The sequence below is a fragment of the Amia ocellicauda genome, chromosome 8 (genome assembly GCF_036373705.1).
Source record: "Amia ocellicauda isolate fAmiCal2 chromosome 8, fAmiCal2.hap1, whole genome shotgun sequence".
NCBI classification, from domain to species: Eukaryota; Metazoa; Chordata; class Actinopteri; order Amiiformes; family Amiidae; genus Amia; species Amia ocellicauda.
This window is the reverse complement of record NC_089857.1, coordinates 10,297,678-10,315,087: the sequence shown is the minus strand read 5'-3', so window position 1 is coordinate 10,315,087 and position 17,410 is coordinate 10,297,678. Positions and strand designations below refer to the sequence as shown.

General features: G+C 39.1%; 1 protein-coding gene across 2 annotated transcripts in view; it reads left to right on the top strand.

The window, feature by feature from the left end:
* ap3b1a (adaptor related protein complex 3 subunit beta 1a) overlaps positions 1-11,855 on the top strand; it is a 93,923-nt gene extending 82,068 nt beyond the window's left edge. For both annotated transcript variants that reach the window (XM_066711973.1, XM_066711972.1), the window contains exon 27: positions 10,962-11,855. In XM_066711973.1, coding sequence (XP_066568070.1) covers positions 10,962-11,115 — 154 coding nt within the window. In that variant the 3' untranslated portion in view covers positions 11,116-11,855. The remainder of the gene's footprint in view (positions 1-10,961) is intronic.
* Positions 11,856-17,410: the final 5,555 nt, after the last annotated feature.

The window sequence follows — 17,410 nt, the reverse complement described above, 5'->3', positions numbered from 1 at the left end:
GATTAATGAGGACTTTGTCACGTGAACCTGTTACACAGTGTTTAAGGTAAGGAGGTTTTTGAATTCCCAAACGCCTTTCGTAGTTCAGTTATTGGACACAAGCAGGTCAACGTTTTGACCTTTTGACTCTTCTATAGTTCCTTTACCCCAGTGAACACAGTAACAAAGCTCTAGACACAGCTTTATCAACCCTTACTTATCTGACAAGGTCAAACAGTATCTTCTACTGAAGCACAGACATGTTGTATACAATCCTTTGCAGCTCTGTCATTTTTACAACCAGGTCTTGGCTTAATAACCATGTTGTAGGCATTTTTCAGCACCTCAGAGATGATAATTGGCCTCATTTCTTTCCCCACAGGTTTCCAAGTAATCATTATTTCTTAATGTCTCTGCTGAAATTCCACTTAAATAATTGCATTGCAAAAATGTTTTTAAATAACTTTCTACTCATGTTAAACAAAGTACAAATCCTCACTTTTTTGTGGGGAATTAAATGTCTAAAGAACTAAATATGTATTTACTCAAGTAGTTTGAATATTCTGAATCCAAAATGGTTAACCTGAAACCACAGTGCTTATTTACATAATTTTATTGGAGGGGGTTGGACCACATGACATGGCACCTCAGCAGACATTTGTACAGCAGTAATCCCATCCTGTGATTGTAAAGTGCAAATGCATATAAAACAACCTTGGAACATGCAGGAGCAAGGGCACAGAGGCAGTACATAGAAATCAATGGCAGAAAATGGGAGGTACCTCGGTTCAAAACCTCATATTTCATCTTGAATTACCGATGGCACAAATCACACCAAGTCATCAATCTTTTGTTTGTTCCCAATACATGCAAGGAGACCCACACATTTCCTGCAGTTTCTGTTTTGTCTGTTAATGATGAAAAATAAATAAACCTGAGTCAAATACAAAAAAGTGTGGATTGTTGTTTAAAATTAGTTTAAAGTTTTATGGAAGGAACTTTAGTCATTGAGCAGTAGTCACTTCCTTGCCCTCTGTTCTGCTTTAGCTTATAACCCTATAGAGATTGGAGAGGCAATGACAGCACATCCAGGTGTGACCCTCAGGCAGGATTGGGTGTGATTAGTTAAGCCTGTGGAGAGACTATAGCAGTGTAAGGACCAAGCAGTGCATGGTGCTGGTTCAATCCCACCGTGTTAAATCACACCAATAGGCCTAGGTTGAAGATTTTAAGTGTTTTTGTTTGTCTTTTTCCACTCTTTATCCCAGAGCAGTATTTCAACTGTGCTAACTGTGGGAGAGGTCTAAGATTGTTTGGTATTATTCTTGCCAGTGGTGTGTTCGGTGCTATACTTGAGAGTCGTGGTTTGGCTTCACCTGTCTAGTCCTCAATGGGACGGTTGAGCCAATGATGCTTGATTACTGATTGCACAGCAGTGCTCCATTCTTCAGTGGGGTCTCATCCAGAAGCAGGTAGAAGTCACGTGGCCAGCTAGAGCAGGTGGCATGGGTTGCTTTCCAGTAAGATGTGAAACTCCAAGAGCAGCTGAAAAAGGGGTCCGTGTGGAGGGGGTACTTCATATCAGCAGGGATGAAATGGGCATTGTATTTCATATCTGGTTCATAATGCAGATTAGATTATCAAATTGGAGTAGGGAATGTAAGTAGGGGTAGAAAATTGGTGGTGATGTCAAAAGAGAAGGTCTGGTTAACTGAATTGAGTATTCATTTTGTGCCAATGGAGATGAGGGAAAGCAACTTTATGATATCATAAATTATCGAAAATTTGAGGGAGATCCCACTTGTGGAGAATTTGCGACTGTATATGTACTTAAGCTCTGCGACACAGCTCACTGTGGGAGACAGTGTGGAGGAGCATCCCAGAGAACAGCTGCAGTAAAAACAGCCCTTACAGTAGGGAATGTATGTACCCTTTCCCTGTAAAGCAAATTGTTTTCCTAAAGGCCCGCTCCCGTTGCATACCATCTTGAGAGAAGCAGAGATTGTAAAATCTACTCTGCCCCATACATGTCCGTAAGAACACTCTTTAGGAGTGCACTCATTGTTTTACCAGTACTGCAAACTTTCCTTAAACAGCACTGTGGGGTCAGCGGGGGGGTACAGGGGTCTCTGTAAGTTACTCTGGGCTAACAATTATTAATGTATTGGTGGCCAAGTGTTCCATAGGCAGTTCCAATCACGATGATTACTTTACTGACGACAGCAGAAAGTAAAATGCTGCTTGCCAATACATTTTCACACCTACTGAGAACTGATTGATCAGGACTGATTGTATCCCTGAGAACTCATTGCATGGGTCACTCTCAATTGCCCATTCTGATGAAAGCTCTCATTTTACAACTGCTGCCCTAAATGCAATGCAGATATATCCAAATCGTTGTCACAGGAGACTCCCCGACACAAGGTGGATTCAGGTCAGAGACGTTATAGCTTCTGGCTTATGATAATAGTGTCTCTTTTGTCATGCAGGTGCATAGTATTAACAATACCTGTTTGTGCATTTCTTTTAAGTTGGTTTAATATTATTGGCCACGAAATAAATGATTAATTAGGTATCCTTCTTTTTTCAATGTCTTAATTGTTTGTGACGTGGACTTTATTGCTGATATAGACACTTTTTTATTGTATTATTTTTTATACAGACCTACAATTCATGTGTCTGCATATGTGTGTGTGTATGTGTTTGGTGTGCTTTGCTTGTTTCTGTATTAGGGAAAGCTAAAACCTTAAGAAGTCAGTGTCTGGTCACAAAACATTTTCTGGAGTCTTACAGTAGAGTATCCACAGACATCTGCAGTTTGGCCACTAGGAGGCAGCACTGCTTCTTCTATATGACAACATTGAAAAAGAGCTGTTAAAAACCACATATTGATAGGAAGAAGAGAGAAGAGTAATAAATCACAGGAGCAGTTAGAGGACTTAAACCCCAGAAGGAGATTATCACTTGGGTCCTTACTTTCCACCATTGGCACACTGTGGGCAAACGGCCCATTCCTCAGGAAATGTATTTCACCAGCAGTTTACTCACAGTGGGAATTTGTAGTCTTGGTCTCAACTCCATCATTTAAAATTGTTTAAATTATTTAATTTAGTCTAATTTGTAATCATAAGTTGTATGTTCTGTATTGCTATTAGAGGTGGGTATTATGATAGCTTCAGATATGCTGGAAGAGTTAACTGATTTTAAACAATTGAGCAGCTCTCAGATATTTGAAAGAGTTCTTATATAATACTTCATAGTATTATTATTGAGAATCATGATAGTAACCAGTTTTAGTAGTATCAGTAATAGTAGTTATGGTTTTGCTAGGCTATGGTTTAACACATTTTATGATCTCAATAAATGTATTTATCTTTCTGGAAATTACATTTCTTGCAAAAGGAAACAAAAATCGAAATGTATAATTAGGCTGCTAATTTTAAAATCAGAGCATAAAAACACACACACACACACACACACACACAAAAACACCAGAAAAAAATCTGTGTACTAATACTTTGACCTTAACTTAGTACTTTCATATTTAAGGAATAGTTACTATGACCAGTCACGGGTCTACCATTACATTATTCTGACATCAAATGTAAATCTGTTTCTATCTGTGAGGTAGTGGCTATTGGTACTGGACAGAGTGGTCACACAGAGTTGTGAGTTGACTCCTGTGTGTGTGTGTGTGTGTGTGTGTTCGTGTGTCTTCTGGACCCCCTCCCTGCAGCCCTCTCTCATTGCATTCTTTGTGTGGCCTCATTACACATTTGTCAACTTTAGGCTAATTATTTCTGTACTGCCGGGGCAGGGAGCTGCATCCTGCCGTCGTCTTTCTTGCTAATAGGATTGTGTCTGCTTCAGCTGACATTAATTGAAGGTTTCATGTCAAAAGAGTGTTAGCCTGAGTGGGCCTTTGTCACAACTGCTGGTACCTGTTAAAACACAAAGTAAAAGGATCAAACCAAGATTAGCTAAATTAAGGAATGGCCAGAAGCAGTATCAAGAACACCTTCTAAATTAATTTTGCAGAGAAAGCTTCCATTATAACACTGTTTCTCCAGTTTGCTCATAAAGGGTGTCATTTTCTTTGTTTTTTTGTAGCTGCAGCATCCAGTGTTTTAACTGTGCTTTAACTTCAGTTCGGTACTATTACACCTTTCAGAAATGTGAAGCCAAATGATAGTTAATCTAATATGCCATCTGCCTTACCTGAAAGATTAAAATAAATTAAACACTCAAATGTCAATGATTAAATTGAATTACATTGTTAACAGGCCATGTTAGAAGGGGATTTTATTGAATGTATTATCCTTTCATCGTTTTCAGGATCTTGTTTGTGTTAAAACATGTTTTTGTTTAACTCAAAGTTAATAATTTTACTCTGAGTTAATAATTTTATGTTCTGTCGTAATAACAAATCAAATTTGGCACCTTAGTAAAACCAATTTCAAGCGTAATGTCCTAATTTGTGCATTTTCGATTTATTGACTGGAAAAGGGCCCTTTGAACAGTGTATGAGAGTGAATTGCTGGGATTTTTCATGTGTGTTTATACAGCGCATTGGCATGCGTGACGTGCGGTGTGTTGTATCCAGGTTTTGTTTCAGAAGCCATTTCATCAGAGCAGGGAGGAAACCACAGCAGTGAAGGACAGTTTGTGTCTGCAGCCTCCGTCCACTGAGTTATTCTCTGTTTATTCATTTACACGTTTGAAATTCTTTGCATTCAAGTCAGTGGTGATTACTTATCTCTGCAGATGTTTAAACTGGGGCTTCAGATATAAAAAATATTTTCTGTATTGTGATTCATAATAGGTTAATGCATTTTAAATTAAATATGAAGCACAATCCATTTTATAATAACTCCAGCAAAGGGATATGGTGATGAGTTGAAAGTTGTCAGTCCATAGTGCAGGGACTGCTACCCTGTTTTTATTAGCATCACAGGAAGTGGTATCATAAGTAGCCCAGCAGTGCAGAAGATAGTCAGCTTTCAGAGCTGGGGCCACAGTTGTACATGTGTCCATAATTTTAATATTTTCATATTTGAATTTGTAATCTGTATGTGTTAGGAAAGTTTTGAAAGTTAGAGATGAAAATGAGACCATGCTTGACATTACTTACAGCTAAAGTAAGTATTGGTTTATCTTTCAGGCAGATTAAAAGGAGATTCAAAGATAAAGAAAAATGGTCTACCCTAGAAACATGCGTATTAGTGCATGCTAACATAAATTGATGTCAGAACCTCATACTGTCTGGTAATATATTTACATATATATATATTTTTTTTCTTTCTTTTATCTCCTAACTCTCATCATGGGTGTATCAGTATGTTCCTTAAACCAGTGAGCAGAATGGATGCGCCTGCGAACTTCACATGAACCACAGTATCCATAAAGTGGGCTTGTGTCTAAATCACAGGGCTTATGCTATATTATGTGCTTGCCTACATAAAGAATGGACCAGAGCTGGTGTTAAAAGTGCACTTGAGGCTATATTGTGATTCAGTGTCGCAAGTGTGTGGTTTTAAGCTGCCTATTGAATGTATCTCTATTAACCACCAGTTTATTTAAACAGCAAAGAGCTGGAAAAAGAGCCCCGAGGCAATGAATCATCGCTGCATCGCAGTACAAATGTGACATGGATACGGCTGCAGTCTACCAAGGTCATGTTTTGTTGTGTAAAATAAGTGCCTTAGGCTGCTGTAATTGTGGAATAAATAATGGATTAAGGATATAAATCTATTAACAAGTCATACAGATCGCGGTAGGACATCCGTTGTGCTCAGAGGGGAAGTGCAGAAGAAAGGGTGCGAGTTTGTGCACGCTGTGTGTGTATAATTCAGCACAGTGTTTTATCTGCAGGATTTGCTCTCTGTCTATCCTACATGATTCTATTAATGTCCGTCTAGGTTTAAAACTTTATGTAAGGAAAACAAATATTAATTTAAAAGATATATATAAAATTAGAGTTCGAATGAAATAGGTCTCACAACATAAGGGAATATAGAGCCTGTTTAGTGTATTCGCAGACTCCTGAGTCGTTTGACGCAGGCTCGCACTCGGGTTATACGTCATGTTAATACACTCTGGCGGGGTGTTGCTGGGCTGCAGCGTGCAATCCAAGAGCATCCCAGACATGTTCAACAGGGATGACTGGGGCAGCTTCAGAGGCCATTGGGTGAGATTGAGTCTTCTGGGCTAAATAGAAGCCAGGCTTGTTTACTGTAGCCTTTACCAGCCAGAGAAATGGGCCAGTGTACAGCATGGACCATAGTGGAGAAGTGCACAGCAGGCTCAAGTCCTGACCCCTTTCCCCTCTGTGTATGGCCTGAGGTGGTTATGGTACCACACCATGACACTACATGTCCCTTCAGGAAGGTGTTCACTAAGGTACCTAACTGTTGCAGTGACCTCTTTTTAATTGGGTGTTTTTGAGGAGAACGGAGGTCCACTGTTCCACAACAGATTCCTGATCATTGGTATCGAAACGGATGTTCTAGTGGCTCTTGGAGAGCGTCCTGCAGCCGTCACGTGGCAGTTCTGTTTCTGGGGCAGGCTACCATTTGATGCCCAAAAGTTTGATGTCTCTTGTAAACAGAGTCAGTTAATCATGACACCGTGTAGGCTCCTCACACCTCATTGCTGTCTGTCTCCTCCACATTGCAGATGCGTCTTTGCAGCTTTCCTTTTAAAATCATTAAATTTATTATTATACAATCATTTAAGCAAATTACTAATTTATATATTTATACATACATGTATACATTTATATGTATATATATATATATATATATTTATATGGTAATCTGTGTCAGTGTCCCCCCTGTATTTCCTGCAGCCAGGTGGACCCATTAGCAGAGGCAGTTGTGGCTGACTCAGTCATAAGGAGGTCTTGATTTGTATCTATTTGTACCTCAGCTGCCTGCTGGGTTAAGTGGTGTAACTAACAGTTGCAGTGTTAAGTTAATGGCCTGTTCTAACTCAAATAAACTGTGTTCAGTTGCTGTCTGGAATTTGCTGATTAATGTACTTTTTAAAAATCGGTTAAGACGATAAATGTTTTGGCAGTTTTTCTTTTTCTGCATGTAATACACTGCCATGGAGGCACACAATTACTGTTCCTTTTAAAATTACATGTTTCTTAATTTACAATTTAAAAAATATATAGTAAGAAAATGTAGATAAAAATATACCTTTTTCCTAAATAAGCTAAATAATGAATTTCATCTATTATATATATACTTTCACTTTCATAACGTGTGTGTGTATAAATATATTTAAGAAGCCTTTTCATACATTGAATAAATGCTGCATAGGGATTTCTCTAATTCTTATTTTGTTAATAAATTGTACTTAAAGTTAAAGAAGAAACAACATCCTAATGTGGCTTGAACGAAGCTGAAGCTGTTAACTGAAGTGGATCTACACTGGCACACTATAAACTCCTCAATTTATCTGACAGTGAAAACATTTTATGCTGTTACAGTTTAATAAAATTACTTTATTAATAACCTTCTGCGCATATTAATTGGTTGAACAGCGGACGTAAAATTATCGTAACAAGTGCCTTCATGCACCTTCCAGTAATGCGGTAGAAGATGTTGATGTAATTAAAAGAAGACGGAAAAAAAAAGAAATTACTCCTCATTTCAAGAGAATCTGTTTCCTGCTTAAGTGGATAATATTTTAATTAAGTCTGAAGTGAAGTTTTTGGAGTATCTTGTGATAAACTCCCTCTTTTATGTTGATGGTAATTAAGCAGGTCCCCCAGGGCCTGGGGAGGCGCAGTGTGAGATCTGTGCTAATTGTTAGACATGAGACACTGTCCAGTTGGTTTGCTCTTGAATAGTCGACAGCGTGCTGACAGCCTGGCAGTGTTTTAAGATTGGCTATTGTAAGCCTTTGTCAGGGCTAACTGGGGCTCATTGTGGGTAAAGATGTTGTGCAAATTGAGGCAGATGGCTCCAATTCAGACACGTGGCATTCAGCAGGGCGGGAGGAGGGGCCGTGCTGCAAAGGGAGGGTCACGGGAGGTCAGGGACCCGCTCGGCACTTGTGGGGGCTTTGAATGGGCCATGTGCACCAACTCTTTTTTCTGTGTTGCCCAGTAACAAGATGGTGAGAATTTGCGTGCCTCTGGGAGATGGGAGGGGACAGGACTTGACACTGTCTTTAACGCACTTTGTCTTACTCCTGGGCCCCCGTCCTCCCAGCCACACGCCCGGCTCTCTGGGGCGCAGAGGGAGTACACTGGAGAGACGGGGCTTCAGGCTCAAATGGCTTTTCAGTCGCTATCAATAATAGAGAGCACTTTCTTTCCCTCATAATGTTGTGCAACTAGAGGATTTAGTGTGTTGTGGAATTTGGATGTGTTGTGAACAGTGTGTGGGGCAAGGAGATTAAGCATAAAATCACTTATTTTCAAACCATGTTTTTGTTTTCATAAATATGTATGTATATTTATTGTGTGTGTAATATATATATTTTTTTTTCCAGAGCTGTATACATAAAATATGAGACCACTTAACATTGATTTCTGAACTTGGAGTGGTCTCAATGGAGCTGTATATGTATATATGTGTGTATTATATGTTTATTGTATTTATTTAAATTTTTATGAGACTGCCGTGGAGAGTACCATGATTCGCATATAATATCTTTACCTAATGCCTTGCTACAGCTTTGTGCAGGTTTTAGTATTTTAATTAATCTGGAACAGACTTGTTAACTATATAATTGTTGTTGTATTCTTTAGTGTATCACTATTGGTGATACAGTGCAAACAATCTAAATCAAAAACTGCCTCTTTAGTTGGGCACTAAAAATTAAAAATAAATTGACTACATAATTTAACTCTAGATATTGTTATATTTGTATCATTCAAATGGGGAATAAAAATGTAAGTAGCATCTGTTAAATGTTTAAATTCTTTATGTAAAGGTTTGCAGTATATATACAAACTGTAAGAATGAAAATCATCTTCATATTCACATCAGAATATGGAATCATGCGGCTTTAAAACATTTATTTTCCTGTCTGCAATACTCTTAACTAAAAATGAATTATTTAACTGTATAAATTAGTTTACTGAGTTTACATAAAGACTAATTAGTGAAATATAATTATAAAAAATATATAGAAATAACTGCTATACATTCATATACACACACACACATACACACTTCCTTTTATTCCCTCGTACCAGTGAGAGATTTTCTCAGATTGATGTTAATGTCCTGGCATACAGTATGTAAGCTGTAAAAAATACTTATTGGATTACTTTACAACAGTGAAATTGAGGGACAATTTAGTTATCTGACTTATACACCAGTGAGTTGTAACAATGGATACATTTTCATTTGTGTTCCATCATTGCTGGAGACATCTTGCTTGAGGCCAGTACTATATTACACTGATAACTACAGTTTCTATAGTTGTTTTTGTTATTATGTGGGATCCTTGCATGGAGCCAAATACAAAGGTTCTTGTTTTTCTTGTGGTCGAGTGAGTATCCATACACAGAAACCATTCACATGTGATGATCTTACCCATAATCCTTGGTGGTTGGTCGATTTGTATTGAACACTCCTTTTGTGTGTGTGTGTGTGTGTGTGTGTGTATATATATATATATATATATATATATATATATATATATATATATATATATATATATATACACACACACACTGTGGATATGGGTGAGCTGAACTGTGTACAGCCGCTCCCTGGGTTATGTAACACTTGACTCGGTTACATTCAGCTTTACTTAAAATGTTCCTGTAGGCCAATGATGAAATTTTCTGAGATACGAACATTTTACATTAAAAGTACGTTAGAGCTGCATACTGAGCCTGTGCGAGGAGAGCAGTACAGAAAGTAGGTGCTCTTGTTTGAATGCAAAGTTTAGTTTTTATGCTTACAAATACAACTGCACTGTTTCTCTTTACTCCGTGCTAATATTGTCTCCCCCACTGCTTTGTTAGTCGCAGCACACAGCAGTATATTCATAAAAATGAAGCGTTGTGACTGATGCCTGGTTGTTGCCTGATGTGTTTTTCCTATTCTTTTCTTCATTGTTTCACATACATCATGGTGATGTAATTTGTAGTTCGTAATGAATAATGTTCTGGCTAAGTTATTTCAGAGCAGCTGGAGACATATCTATGCTAGACACCTCCCATGTGTGCTCCCAAGTAAGGAATACACTGGGAATACATTACTGAACCTCCCAATGCCTTGTAATGGTGTACCTTTTTATCCAAGGCTTGGGCAGTTTGGGCCTATTCCATTGTGACTGGTATCATACAAGGAAATGGCCTTGACATAATGAACACAGTTTCCATGTAATGAAAGGACAGTGTGAATTAAGTGTTCCCCATCCTTCTCTGGAGTCTTTCTTGTCTGTAGCTTTTCTACCCAACAGACCCATAGATATTAATTTATCCATAAAATAATCAACTCAGTTTATTGGATCTGACCTCTTCAATAAACCGAGATTAAGAATTCAAACAAACCATCCAAAAATATATACAGCTCTGGACAAAATTGAGACCACTTAACATTGATTCCTGATCTTTGGAGTGGTCTTTTAATTTTTTCCAGAGCCGTATGTTAAAGTAAGATATAGTGGAATCAAATATATACACACAATTTTTCAATTTCTGAACTTAAAATTTAAATTAGTTTATTCACACTTCCTCATGTGTCCAGTACGGCCTCCATTGTGCCCGCCTGTGTAGTTCTTCTGTCACCTCTCGCACTGAAGCCTCTTTCCCATGTTTCCTGTTTTGCACTAGATCATGATTTCAATTAAAACTGTTGTTTTATAGAGTTATATCCAATTTTATTGACCTGCGTAATTGTATTTTTTAGCGACGTTGGTGTATAAGACTGCATAATGCGAGCAGCTCGTTCTTGACTCATGCATCCACAGGAGCGTGGTGTGACGTGCTGTGTTTTGTGCCTGTACAGGTTTGCAGCTAAAACGGTGAACGCGGGGGCCCTGGTGCTTGTTACGGTGGAGCTGAAAGAGCCATCGACAGCCCGGCTCATCATCAACACTGAAAAGACTGTGATTGGCTCGATGTTGCTGCGGGAGCTCAAGACAGTGCTGTCCCAGGGGTGACCTGCTACATCTGCCCCCCCGAGCCTGGCACACTGACACCTGCCTTTTGTTCATCATTCCAGACCTTCCATCTGGCACTGGAGGCTGAGGGAAATGTAACGCAAAAATAACAAGAAAATCAAAACAATCCTTTTTTTTCTTTTCCTTCTATGCTCTCGTAAATATTCTGTATTCAAGGTGTAGATCAGTATGTGTTTCTACCTTGGTTTAAAATTCCTATTGCAGTCTTTATTGTATATTCACGGACACACACACACCTAGGGGAGTAAAAGGACAATTAATGTGAATTCACTGTAGTGTAATGTGAGTTTACTGTAGTTCTAGTGGGTGCACTTGCAGCACTTCGTGCCATATTAAGATTTCAGGACTCTAGCCTTCATAAGGAAAAACATACTTTTTAAGTTCTTTTATGCCAAAGGCTCCCCACAACAGGATGAAAATAAATCCTGATATATTTTCATATACAAGCTTCTGGCAGTTGATTCAGTTCAGGTCATGTCATCGGTCTCGTCATAAATACAAAGGATCTCCTAATGGTACCTCGCATAGCCTCTCATGTTTTCAGAGAAATACTACGGTCTTTCACCCTACATCAAAATAAAAATGAAAATGTGTTTTACATGTCTTTAAATAACCAAAAAAGCCAAAAGTATTTGTTGATTGATGCATGGCACAGTGTTACACATTGTGTGAAAAGAGTCGATTATAAAAAGTGATAAATAAAGTGTTTAATGGCTCTGTTTATTCATACTGTGTGAGTGTCTTGAAAATGAAAATGCCTGCTGCTGAGTTACTGATGTTTGAAAGAGATGCCTGGTTGTAGAGGCTTTGTGATGGCGGAGCAAATGCACTGGGGCTTTTCTGCTTTCTACAGCGGGGGCTTGGGCGGATTCTCTCATTAATCAGTCAGGCCCGCTGACAGATACAGGTCTAGACTCACTCGAACACTTTCACCAGCAGCTCATTTGAAAAACAGTGTATATCCTGACTGTACCGCAGTCGGTTACAAATCCTTTAGTCTGTGTAACAATGTTTTTATACGAGTGATTTTATAGCATTATACCTCAGCTTTACTTTCTCTTTGCAAAACCATGGAATCGTATGGAAGCAGTCCACTGTGCCTTAGTCCATGACATTGCAGAGGGATTGAAAGTCACCAGTTATTACATAATGTTTAGTTTGTTTTGGTCTAGTGATACATTAATAATTGGGTTTACTCCAGGGGCCACAGATAGGACTGGGAAGCTGTCCCACAACTGCTGACACTTTTGCATTTTGCAACTCCAGAGTGCAACGTTGTGCAGTGCCAAAGCCTGGTCTTTGAGACAGTCCAGGAGGTGCTTGGAGAAGTGGAATATGTGCAGCTAATTGAGGCCACTGGCCACTGTGCAGGACGCCTTTCCATAGCCTGAGCTCCAATGGACGACTCTGGTCCAGCTCGTCTTCACGGCTTCTGTCCAGTTGTCCCTGAGTACCAACACCCAGTTCTACAGTCTGAACGCGCCTCGTGCGGTGGCTCTGGCGTTTGGAGTGGCTGTGTCAGGTGCTCACGCTTTCTCTCATGAAGGTTGACCACCAGCATGCTGTCTGGCTCACTCTGCTCCAGGCCTGGGTAACAGGGACCCATTTTCAATGGCATCGCTCCCATGTCTGCCAGAGCATGTTGTACTGCTCCCATCTTCCATTGAGTTAAATCTTGGAGAAGTCTACTTGTTAGTTTAAGTATTGTTCTTGGCATTAAGGTTTTGTTTTTTTAGTGCATACATTTAATCAGTCTAGGGCATATTTGTGAAGATGCTTGCTTTTATTTGAATATACTAGCTGCTTATCTACAGTTATGTTAAAAATGTGTAATTTTTTTTTTATCTCGCTGTAGAAATACTCCAGTGTACATTACATTACCAAGTATGGAAGATGTTAAAAACAAATAACATTAGGACCCTTTCTGTTATTAACCTCTGTGTGCCGTATGAAGCAGGATACACAGTAATGTTTATCTTTCTTTTATTCATTCTGGGCAGGTTAATATACAGCATTTTACTGCCTCTGTTGTGAAAATCCATCAGGGAAGAGATCTGCAAGAATCCTCCAGCACCCAATTACTCATCCAGTCGCAGAGTTCTTACGCGCGGTTACAAGCTGGTACACATTTATTTTACAAACAGAAGGACTGTCACCAGATCTCCATTTTAATGCACTGTTTATTCAAAATTCCAGGGGTCAGAAGTGAAGATGTTACTGTATAGCCATTCATCACAAGTGTGACACCTCTAGTCCAGCTCTGTGCTCATATTCGTGATGCTGGCTTGGACACTTTTGGAATGTCTTCTAAAGGATACGTTACTGAAAGGCATTGCAACAGTTCATTTTATCTGCACATTAATGGTTTATGAATACAGCCATGCACTTCCTTATGTCGTCATCGAAGGAGAGACATTATCAGCAGTGTTCAGTGGGAGCTTTGGCTCACATACAGCAGTGTGTTACAAATGCTTGCTGACAAGCATTGATGTATTTTGCCATGGGACTTTTACTCTGGGTGTGGAATGAAAGATGAGATGAAAAAATGTGTAGGAGGAAATGAGGAATGCGGTTGCGTCTTTTTATAGTGACCTTCCTCATTCAGTCCACCCTTGAAAAATGACCAGATTAATAGAAATGTATACATCATGCTTAATGTCAATATATATAAATATAGATTTTTCTTTTCTGAAACTACCACATTCAACTCTACAAGGAGAGTGTGTGTGTGACTCCCAGACACCAGACACCCTCACCTCAATATTTGTTTTTATCATCATCATGGTCCTAATCATTCTTGCCAGTAACTGGTCTTTTTATAAATTTTCTTCCTTTCCGGTAAAGAATCTGGCAAAGTTATATCAAGAGCATCACAGAACAGAAGGCAACCCCAGGTACTGCACTCGCCTGCTGTACTCCATTTGTTCATTTTACAAGTTGAGTATAACACACAGGGTCTCTAATCTAATGGAGAGAAATTACATTGGGCAGGTTGCTTCCAGATCAACAGGATTACACTTCTCTCCAGTAATGCTCAAATGGACAGACTCTGACCAGGGTGGCGTTGAAAAGACCTCTCCAGATACTGTACCAATCAGTTATCATAGTGAATGAGTTCATGTGTCCAGCACAATATGCCTGAATGTAGTGACTGCTTTCGTCTGTTGTCGGTTGGTGCTATTCACTGTGAGTTTATGATTATATTTAAATAGCAATATGTATGAAAATTAAACAAAGGAACATTGTTGATCTGTACCTATGAAAACCGCAAGACTGTACTTATTTCAGTCTGTTGTTAAAATAGACTTAACATAGTCTTCCAAGTGCTCCAAAATTTTGCATTGAAGGAAAATACTTTTGCCCGAATCAAGACTTGATTAAATAAGGATTTTTCCCCTCCTCAGCCTATCAATAAATGGAAGCATTCATGTTTATAGATTTTTTTTAATGATATGTTCCTCCTAGCCCTCATTTATAACCTTTCCCAGAAATCATTTAGTAATTAAGATTCTAAACAGAACTCCGTCAGGTTGGTTCGAGCGGAGTTCGTACATCTGGGACTCGGCTGCAGCCGCGTGCAGCTGCTGGGCTTGATTTACAGTGCTGCGGCTGTGGCTGGTCATAAATAAATCCTCTTATATAGTTGTTATGAACACCTGTTAGATCATCTGTCAGCAAAGCACTGTTCACATTTATCATGGTGCGGTAGTTATTTTACCTCATTCAATTTCCAGCTTGCTCGGCCTCCACCAATGGATTAGTATTACTGCACCATAATCACTCGTTTCCACTCACTGTTACAACTTGCAGATAAAAGATTTCACTACTTGGCAAAATTTCATAAATAAAGGAGCAGTTCAGCGCAGTAAAAGTTTATTTTTGTCATCATTTGTCACGGCAGTATTCGATAAATCAAACGGAATAGCACCATCACCATCGCAGGCTGAGCTGACAGCCCCGGCGGGGAAATGGTCTGCTTCTCTCTTTAGACGAGATGATGTGACTTTCAGATCAAACTGCTTCATAGCTTTTCACTCGTTTTACTTTTATTGCCGGGTGGGGGAGGGGGGGAGAAAGAAAAGCACAAGAGCAGAAATGGTTTATGGCCACTTCGGTATCCTGAATTTAACAACACAGTGAGAACAGGAGAAACGTCTTATCTATGCCGTTATCATCCAGACGGTGACATTGTATAAATCAGCCTTCACTGTACAGTGTGTTGTTCCAAGAATGATGTACCATCACATGCACACACATCCTGGCCATGGCTTTTCACACATGCAGGACACACTGTATCATTACTGTTGTTTCCATCTGCGTGGCAGACTTTGAAAATCAGAGGCTTCTTTTAAAGACTGAACGACTTCCGTAGCCTCAACTCTCAAAGCAAAGGTTGTGTGGCCACTCACCATACCCACAGTAGATACAAGTAGTGTCACAACATCTCCTGGACACCAGAGCATCTTCCTGCTGTAGGAAACCGCACACATGAGCAACACTTTATATTTTTCAAATGTCTTAAAGGTATTCCTCATTTGTACTTCCTTTTCCAAGACTTTCTGTATTTACAAGCAGTTGGATGCCCTTCCACTATAAAAAAAATGTTTTACTAACAAGACATTAACAGGCATTCAGTCAAAATGTACGGCTATGTATATATTGGTTGTAATGATTTGCCTCCATTGTCTTCAGTAAGAACAGTAAAATCAGTTATTAATCATAAAGATATTAAAAGGTGAAGAGATCTTGCCGGGCAGGAATATGCAAAGAGAGGAGGAGGAATGATCGGTACTGTCGCCAGAGTTTATGGTGACCATCACACCACACCGTTGGCTTCAAGGTGATGTAAATTATCCGAGGCACTGGCTGAAACCGTAAATTTGACACGATAAGAAAGTATACATTTGTAAATTGTAAATTTGTAAAGTGCCGCATAAAAGATTATGTACCTTGGCTTTTATTTGTTGCAGGTTGACCAGGCTTAGACAGAGGAACCCAGTAGGTCCCGTCTCCTTCACATGCTGCTGCTGCCAGCTCAGGGAAGTAAATTGATTTTTCTTTTAGTCATTGATTATTCTTCTAGCTGTTGAATCTGTGTGTGGAAAAGACTTCACCCAGCTGATTGTGCATCACATTGCACAGATCTGCTTGCTCTGTTTTAGTCCCTACAGGTCAGGATTGCTCACTGTAATGCTGGGAATGAAAGCCCTTCGTTTGGCATGCCAAATTACTGCTTGATTTTCAGAGATTTCATCTTAATGGCAGACAATTAAATCCATTATGATAAAAATCCTCAATGAGGCTGCATTTAACTAATGGATAACAGAAAATAACACCTCTCAAACAGTCTTTTGTGATGGGTGCATTCTGTGTAGTCACTAGGCAGCAAAAGAATTGGCCTTTTCTTGACTGGCAATTTAACATTTTAATTTGCTCTAAAAATTTATGGATAATAATTTTATGCATACCTATTTAAATAGGCACTAATTTATGAAAGAAAAATAGTTATGTCAGAATTCAAGTTCTAATAGTCCGTGGTACCTTTTATGATGTATTATTAGATGGCCCTAATGCATTAGCCATAAATCCAATCAAACTGTGTAGGTTCCAACTAGATTTGTTGTTCTTCTTGTGTTTCAGTAAAACCCACATGCTCCCAGCAACCATTCAAGATCCATAGCCTGAGAGAAATCATGCTCATGCTCAATGTGTTCTGCACAGTTTTAATCCTGTCCGTTCAATGAGATATCATTGGGTACCAAATGCTGAAGGGCTGGGAATGCAAAGCTTAAGTCTGGAGCACTGGCAAAGAAGCATGCCATGTTTTCTTTCATTTGAGTTCAGGCAGGGCTATAATACTGTGACCTTTTATTGCCCAGTGGTTTACTTCAGTACTCAGTGCTAGTCTTCAACCCTGTATGAGGTAAGCCTCTTTGGCAACAACAATGTGGCCACCACATAGAGCCCTTCTCTGTCTGCAGTGAAAAGGCCACTTTTACACCCATTCCAAGTTCTGCATGTGTCTTGATTGATCTACACAATTCTGTCTCAAACCACGCTTTTTTTGAAGTTGCAAATAAAATACTGTAAAACCAGATCTCATCCTATGTAATCAATCAAAACTATATTTCACTTCAAAGCAACATGTACTATCCAAACAGAACAGTAATGCATTTGACGTCAGTCTAAAGAAATGACTGAAAACTTCTAAATGACTCCCATTTTATGACTGGGAAAAAATTCAGGTACCATTTCCATTCTGCTTTACAAATAG